At 50.6% G+C, this 8,508-nt stretch overlaps 1 protein-coding gene across 1 annotated transcript; it reads left to right on the top strand.

The window, feature by feature from the left end:
- Positions 1–314: 314 nt before the first annotated feature.
- LOC141735060 (scavenger receptor cysteine-rich domain-containing group B protein-like) lies at positions 315–8,189 on the top strand. Its single transcript, XM_074567492.1, has 7 exons — positions 315–438; positions 2,295–2,321; positions 3,343–3,672; positions 4,948–5,277; positions 5,665–5,994; positions 6,662–6,991; positions 7,885–8,189. Exons 1-7 carry the CDS (start codon positions 408–410, stop codon positions 7,917–7,919), a joined length of 1,413 nt encoding a protein of 470 aa, XP_074423593.1. The 5' UTR covers positions 315–407; the 3' UTR covers positions 7,920–8,189.
- Positions 8,190–8,508: the final 319 nt, after the last annotated feature.

Here is an 8,508-nt window from a genome sequence, read left to right as displayed (position 1 = left end):
CCTACCCATTTTCCCAGATAAACCTGAGCACTGATGCCATGTTTCTGAAGCCAGTCCTGCAAGACAACTTGCAAAACCCTGTCTCCCACCACCGATGTCACTGATAGTCCAGAACCAGCTGTCCTGAGAGGACTTGTTTGCTTAGCAGCTTCCCGAAACAGCCCAGTTTCACAATCCCATGGCTTACGTGATGCTCATGGCACAAGGGCTGCTTCCTGGCAGAGGCTTGGCTTTTCGTACTTGCTGAGCATCTGCCATGGGGCACAGAAAGAGGTTTTTGGGGTGAAGGGGAGGAGCCACGACAAGGAGGACATCTCAAATAGCCAGTCCCTTGGGTGCATGTCCTGCCTCCTCCTTGCTCTGCTCTCCCGCAGAGACTAAAAGTGCACGGTATCTTTGCTACCAACATGAGGCTCGTTCTCCTGGCATGTCTCTGGGGTAAGTTTGGTGGGATTTTTTTTCTCTTTGCTTTTGGCTTGGCATCTCTTTGCCAGTGGTTCCTCTCTTCCACTATTGCTTCTTCTACAGCCCACAGCACAAAGCAAATAGGACATTGTGAGGGACTGAAATGCAATCAGTGTCATCTGATCCATAGCTGACAACTGAGTGTGGACACTCAGATCCCCTCAGATGTCACTAGACAGCCACAGGTGGACAGCTGGATGCTGCCCCACCGTGGCACCAACACCTAGACGCCTTGAGAGGTGTCTAATTTGGGAACTGAATCCCAGCCCTCATGAGCACAGACAGCAGCACACAGGTGGGGTTCCTTGCCCCTGTTTCTCTGCTGTGTAGATTCATCAGATCATAGAATGCTTTGGGTTGGAAGGGACCTTTAAAGGTCATCTAGTCCAACCCCCCTGCAATGAGCAGGGAGGTCTACCTTCAACTAGATCAGGTTGCTCAGCACCCCGTCCCTGGTACGTGAATAGGCACTTCAGGCTGACAAGGTGATATGTTTTTCGAATGCAGCTGGAACTTAGAGAGAGAAGGGTTATAAAAATTAGGCATCTCTACCCATAAACCTTAAAAGTAGCTTAAAAAAAAAAAAGGCAGATGGAAAAATGAATTAGCTGGGCAATAACTGTAATGCTTGTCCTGGTGTCAGCAGTTCTGCCCTTGCCCAAAGCTGTTGGTCAATGCTTGGGATCTTGCCAGACTGCTGCATTTGGGATCAGAAATCATTGTTTGTGTTGAGCTCTTCTTTGCTGTTGATCTTCTACAGTGGGCACAAAGTCCCCTTCTCCTCAGTGTCCAGCAAAAAGAGATCCTGGCAAGTTTTTCTCAGGCTTTCCCTCCCAGGGTTTGCCTCCACTTCTACTTAATCCTCAGAGAAATCTTCTGAATGGGAACAGCCTCTTTGCACAAGGCTCCAGACGCATCCCACATGGAAGATGCTTCTTTTCACAACCCCATCAGCAGGCCCTTAGCTGTTCCCATGGCATTTCATTGCTGCCATTAATGTTTGCTGGACTGACAGCAGTCCTGAGGTTAATTTCGTCTGGTGTCACCCTGAAGTTCAGAGATGGCAATGCTTCTTCATGGCTTGGCTCTGACTGAAAGGAAAAACTATAAGTGTCGTGCTGCTTGCAACTCGTCATATTTCCAGCAGTTTCATTCAGCGGTGTACCTCTTGCCTTATGGTTGATAAGAGCTGGGTGTCACATCCAGTGTCTAGGGAGAGACAAGCACCTCCAGCCCCAATTCAATGCTCTGCTCTGGACACGAGCCCTAGGATGAGATGGGTATCCATCAACCATGACTCAACTCTTTCCACTGGATGTCAGAGGAATCTAGATAATGTAATGTAGTGTAATGTAGCGTAATGTAGCGTAATGTAGCGTAATGGAATGGAATGGAATGGAATGGAATGGAATGGAATTGAATTGAATTGAATTGAATTGAATTGAATTGAATCAAGTTGAATCAAGTTGAATCAAGTTGAATCAAACCTAGCCTAACCTAACCTAACCATGTAATCTAATCTGTCTGGACAATGACTTTCAGGTGACTGAATCCGGATGAAAGAAATCCCAACTGCTCTGTTATGGTATTTTCACATTTTTTCCCATAGACACTGTTTTTTAAGTTTTCTCTCCTTATCTGATCTCTTTATCAAGAAAGTCCCATGGGCATGCACTAGGCAAAAGCCATTGACAGCTGGGTTTGGGAGACAGAGAGCTATGATGGGCTGTAACAGAGCTTGCGGTCTTGTCTCTTGTCTGTGTTTTGCTGTCCTGAATCTCCATGCTCTGCAGAGCTCAGACTCACGTCCTGTATTTCTTCTATTTCAGCTTCCCTTGCAGGAGTCCTGCTGGCAGGTCAGTATTTGCAGTAGAGCGTGGAGCATGAGTCCACACACACAGCTATCATAAAATGTCATGCAGAATGAGCCTGCGTCTGATCTGGAGATTGAAATATGTTGCTCAGGACCAAGAGACTTTGGCCTGAAACCTGTTTCTGTGCCCTATGCCCTGTGAGGTGTGGCTTGTACCTGCTGGTTATGTCTGGCTGAAACGAGCAGTATTGATCCAAAACATTGACAAAGCAGCTGCCCATTTTAGCAAATTTAAACCAGAACTCGGTATATCTTTGACGTTGGGGTCTCATCACCATGAGATGGAGAAATGCCTGGTGTCCCCTTGGCTCCATGAGCCAGTGCGGAGGTGCTTCAGGGTTTCAGACCCTGATTTTCTCCCACTACAGCACCCTAGATCTGTGCAAAGGGGCAACGGTATCCAGAGAGATTTGATTCTTGCTGTTGGATGGAAAACAGTGTTGTGATCAGAGGTTTGGCAACTGGAGTCAGGTTTTGAGAGGGATTGTATGTCCTGGTGGCTTCAACAGCAGAATCGAGTAGGTCCTTTCCACTCCTGAGTGCTGACTGTCTGTAGGTCCACAACAGCACCCAGCAGTCACTGCCAATAGCCGAGCAAACCCAGCCCTTCCATTGCGGAATGGGTAGAAATATTTTGATTCTCTCCTCCCTGCTTTCAGTCCATGTAGCAGCATTTGCTGGGAGATACTGGACTTAACTATGGGGAAACTTGCCCAGAACCTAAATGCTGGTGTAGGTTTTGGGGGGAGCTACACCTCACCCTTTGCTGCTGAAAAAATAAACCCTGTGATTTTTTATCTCAAAACAGACTTATGGACCCACAAACACCTATGGCTTTTGGCCATTCACAGCTCAAAACCCCATTCCCAACCACAAAGATTTTGGATGCTAGAATACCCTGGGCTTTTTTTCCTCCTGGTTTGGCGATAAAGACAGCGTGTCTGGGGAGGAAGAGCCCTCTTTATCATTCCCTGCCCTCACCCTGAGGTGTCTTCTCTCTCCAGAAGATGTAGACAGAACCAAACTTGAGATCCGCCTGGTGGGTGGTGACAATCAGTGCTCCGGGAGAGTCGAGGTACTTCACAAGGACATCTGGGGGACCATCTGTGACGACCAGTGGGATTTACGGGAGGCAAAGGTTGTATGCAGGCAGCTGGGCTGTGGGACGGCGCTATCAGCCCCTCGGGAGTCTAAATATGGGGAAGGGAAAGGCCAGATCTGGCTGAGTGACGTGAACTGTAAAGGGACAGAAGCGTCCCTCACCGAATGTGAGGCGAAGCCATGGGGAGACAACATCTGCAACCATGTGGAAGATGCCAGTGTGGAGTGCTCAGGTAAGCCCCAGGTCTTTCTACTTTATGCTACATTGGCCCTTCTGCCTCAAATATGCTACATGGGCCCTCTGCCCATCCAGAGGGACCTTGACAGGCTGGAGAGGTGGGCCCATGCCAACCTCATGAAGTTCAACAAGACCAAGTGCAAGGTCCTCCATCTGGGTTGGGGCAATCCCAAGCACTGATATAGGCTGGGCAGTGACTGGCTTGAGAGCAGCCCTGAAGAAAAGGACTTGGGGGTGCTGGTGGATGAGAGGCTCAACATGAGCCATCAGTGTGCATTAGCAGCCCAGAAAGCCAGTCATATCTTGGGCTGCATCAGGAGAAGCGTGGCCAGCAGGTTGAGGGAGGTGATTCTCCCCCTCTACTCCACTCTCGTGAGACCCCACCTGGAGTACTGCATGCAATTCCGGAGCCCCTACTACAAGAAAGATATGGACGTGCTGGAACGTGTCCAGAGAAGGGCCACGAGGATGATCAGAGGGCTGGAGCACCTCTCCTATGAGGACAGACTGACGCAGTTGGGGTTGTTCAGTCTGGAGAAAAGAAGGCTCCGGGGAGACCTTAGAGTGGCCTACCAGTATCTTAGGAGGGCCTACAAGAAAGATGGTGAGGGACTTTTTAGGATGTCGGGTAATGGTAGGACTAGGGGGAATGGATTAAAACTAGAGATGGGTTGATTCAGAGTGAACGTTAGGAAGAAGTTCTTCACCATGAGGGTGGTGAGACACGGGAACAGGTTGCCCAGAGAGGTGGTGGAAGCCCCATCCCTGGAAGTTTTTAAGGCCAGGCTGGATGGGGCTCTGAGCAACCTGATCTACTGGAAGATGTCCCTGCCCATGGCAGGGGGCTTGGAACTAGATGATCTTTAAGGTCCCTTCCAACCCTGATAATTCTATGATTCTATGAAATAAGCCAGGGTGCAATTTCTGACCCATCCATTTAGGAGGTCAGGGATGCAGAATGACTCTGGTGAGCTCCAGCTTCCTACTCCACTTGATCCAGAGAAGTTGCAACACAACACCTGGACTTGGAACAACCTACAGAGCTGGGAGTGGATACAGATAGTACCCTGCCTCCCCTGACAGCCTCCATCCTGATATTATTTTCCCTTCAACTTTTCTTCTCAAGATAAAAGTTAGGCGTTTGGGAAGTTGACAGGTGTTTGGGATGAGCAGAGGCAGGTTTGGTGCATCATGGAAGATTCTGCTTTCTCCGTGTGATAAGGGGCACAGAGACTTGTCACAAAACTTCTCCCTTGTTTGCTTTTTCCAGGAACAGAAATACCTGAGCCAGGGCCAATCCGGCTGGTGGGAGGCCCAAACCGATGTGCTGGGAGGGTTGAGGTGCTTCATGAAGAACGGTGGGGCAGCGTGTGCCATGATGACTGGGATCTAAATGACGCCCAAGTCGTGTGCAAGCAACTGGGCTGTGGTGATGCGGTGCTGGCCCCTATTGGAGCCAAGTTTGGACGAGGATTTGAAACCATTTGGCTGGATGACGTGAACTGCACAGGGGTGGAAGCTGCTCTCTCTGAGTGCCCGGCGAGACCATGGGGGGACCACAATTGTTACCATGGGGAAGATGCCAGTGCAATTTGTTCAGGTAATCCTTTTATTCTCCTGCTTTTGCCAGCCACATGTTAGGGTGTCCTCACAGTCAACATGAGCACAACCTTGGATAGGAACAAGGACTTCCTACGGAGCACTCTCCTACTGAGTTGGTACTACCCTGATAGTCCTGCTAGTGGCCTGGGGTCCTTACACCATGGAAGAGGGCTTCAGTCTGGGAGATTCTCTCCTCCCTGCTCATTGGGGTGCTCTGTGGCCATTTTTCGTCAGGTTAAGGCTGCCGTTGTGCTTCTTGCTTGGACAGGTGCGTATCAAATGTGGAGAAAGCTATGGGGGAGAGGCTGCTGTGTGCAGGCCCGGGCTGGGATACTCAGGGAATAAGGGGGACACACACCAATGCCCTCTCTGGATGTGTCTGCAGACTCAGGGATCACCGTCTCCACTTCAGTCCGCCTGGTGGGTGGCCCCAGCCGCTGCTCCGGGAGAGTCGAGATACTTCACAATGGTGTCTGGGGGACCGTCTGTGACGACCAGTGGGATTTACGGGAGGCAAAGGTTGTATGCAGGCAGCTGGGCTGTGGGACGGCGCTATCAGCCCCTCGGGAGTCTAAATATGGGGAAGGGAAAGGCCAGATCTGGCTGAGTGATGTGAACTGCACAGGGACAGAAGCGTCCCTCATCGAATGTGAGGCGAAGCCATGGGGAGACAACATCTGCAACCACGTGGAAGATGCCAGTGTGGAGTGCTCAGGTAAATTCCCCTCCATCCCCAATCCTGCATGTGCTGTCAAGCACTGGAACAGGCTGCCCAGGGAAGTGGTTGAGTCACCATCCCTGGAGGTATTTAAAAGACAGTGTAGATGTGGTGCTGAGGGACATGCTTTAGTGGTGGACTTGGCAGTACTAGGTTAAAGGTTGGACCGGATGATCTTAAAGGTCTTTTCCAACCTAAGTGATTCTATGATTCTTTGTCTGCTGGTGGGAACGAGAGAGGAATGCAGCTGATTACCTCCATCACTGGGTGCAGCGCTTGCCCAATGACCCAGGGGTGACACGTGGATGTAGCTGACCCAGGAACAGCATTAAATCCTCTCCTATCTGAGTCTGCTCTGGTCCCATATCTCATCTCTGGGCTGCAGGGTGATTAGCATCAACAGACTCCCTGAAGCAGACACACAGTACAGCCTGCAGCCATCCACGAAGACCAGGAAAGCTTCCGCCTGCCCTTTTACCACAGCCCCTCTTCCTGGCTTTTCCATGTTCCTTCCCACCCCATGGAAGCCCTACCCATATCTCCAGTGTCCTCAGTGACACCTGAGCCTCTGCTGAACAGGCAAGCTTTCCACAGGCAAGCTTTCCACAGGCAGTAGTGTGTGTAGGATGCTCCCCTAACATTTATTTTCTGGGCATTGGTGCAGAGGTGGACATTCCTGAGGAGGGTCCGATCCGGCTTGTGGATGGCCCAAACAAGTGTGCTGGGAGAGTCGAGGTGCTCCACGATAACCGGTGGGGCAGTGTGTGTGACGACTACTGGGACATGAAGGACGCCAAGGTGGTGTGCAAGCAGGTGGGCTGCGGGTCACCACTGTCAGCTCTGGGAGGCGCCCGCTATGGGCGAGGGTCAGACATCATCTGGCTGGACGATGTTGATTGCAACGGGACGGAAGAGAGCATCTTTGACTGTAAGGCCAGGCCATGGGGTGAACATAACTGCTATCACGGAGAGGACGCTGACGTTGTCTGTGCAGGTAACCACCCCTCACCATGGCATCTGAAGTGATGTGGGGACACTTCTAACAGAGCCAGCAGGCTGGACTGCAGAGGACAGAAGGGGAATCACAGGGCAGAAAGGCTACCCCCAGCTCAGGGTAATGCTGGTGGAGGCAAGGAAATGGATACAGCAGGGAGCTGTAAGGAATATAGAGCATCTGATTAGGATGAATGCGGTGGGGCCAGCTGGTGGAAGAGGGGCATAAGCGGAGTAGAGGCAAACACACCGGTGACATTCTGACTATGGGATGGATCCTGATGCGAAAATGCTGACAAGGAGGTTTTGTACAGGGCAAGGCTCCTAAAGGGCAGAAAGAGGGAAGATAGGGTAGTTTCTGGGGCAGGAGGTAACGATGAGCATCTGTGGGGGCAACAGTTGCTGAGTATTGGTACTTGATCATTACTCAGTAATTGTCCGAGTTGGGCTCTCTGAGCTCTTGGGAGCTGAGTTCCTGACTCCTCATGCCCTATTTCTTGGGAGAGAAGCTTGGATGGGCCTGGCATAGGTGAAGGGAGGAATCCCTGTGGGTCTTTGGCTGGTTTTATTATGGAGGAGCAGCGCTGTAGGGGCTTGGATTTCACTTGGGTGCTGCACAAGGTCGTGCTGTCAGGACCCTGTGCTGCAGGTTTCTGCATCAAGCAGTGCATTATGCGTCAGGGTCAGAGTCTGCACTTCATGCAGTCCTGTCCTGGCTCCCACAGGGCACTGTCCAAAGCTCAGGTGGCGGGTTCCCAACAGCCCCAAATGTATGGATACCCAACATACAGACCTTCTTCAGGACCGGAGTCCTTGTCACTTCTATCAGGCAATTCTGGTGTTAGAGAGTTCCTGGAAGTAAATTTTGCTTTATCTTCCTGCCTTTCTCTGCAGTTAACAAGAACTTGGAAGAACCAGAAGCACCATAAGTGCCAGACTGGCCCCACTGGACCATCCTTATCTTGCTGCAGGCTGAGATGGGCCAGCAAGATTCAGCTGAGAAGGCAAAGGGCAGGGATATTGCAGAACCATCTGTGTGCCATAATGGGATCCAGGGTTTGGCAAAATCATCCTCTCTCATCCTTTGAAGGATCTACAAACTTGGTTATAACTGCACTGATGGAAAACCCAGCTCAACACATTATCCCCACTGAAAAGCAAACATCGCCAGGTATCAATAAAGTTTCCCTAAAACTGAACATCTGGCTGTCTCATAAATTGCTCGTGGATCTCTGCTGCCTGAGCACAAATCTGGCAGGGAGCTGTTGGTCCAACATGGTGAATATTTACGTGATGAATGAATACGATGAATATTTTTATCAATGGTATGACAGCACACCATTTCTCAGGTCTGCAGAGAAACATTTGCCTCCACTAATACTTAGACCAGTAACAAGGGCAGCCATAAAAGCCTTGGGTAAGCTATTGAACATTGCAGAACACAAGCTTATTTCTGAAGGTTTGCCTGTCCCTCCTTGGGGGGGGGAACTGCCCCCCCCCCCCCCCCCAGGAAACAAT

The sequence above is a fragment of the Larus michahellis genome, chromosome 28 (genome assembly GCF_964199755.1).
Source record: "Larus michahellis chromosome 28, bLarMic1.1, whole genome shotgun sequence".
Classification (NCBI taxonomy): Eukaryota; Metazoa; Chordata; class Aves; order Charadriiformes; family Laridae; genus Larus; species Larus michahellis.
The sequence above is the reverse complement of the archived record's forward strand: the minus strand, read 5'-3'. Positions and strand labels throughout refer to the sequence as shown.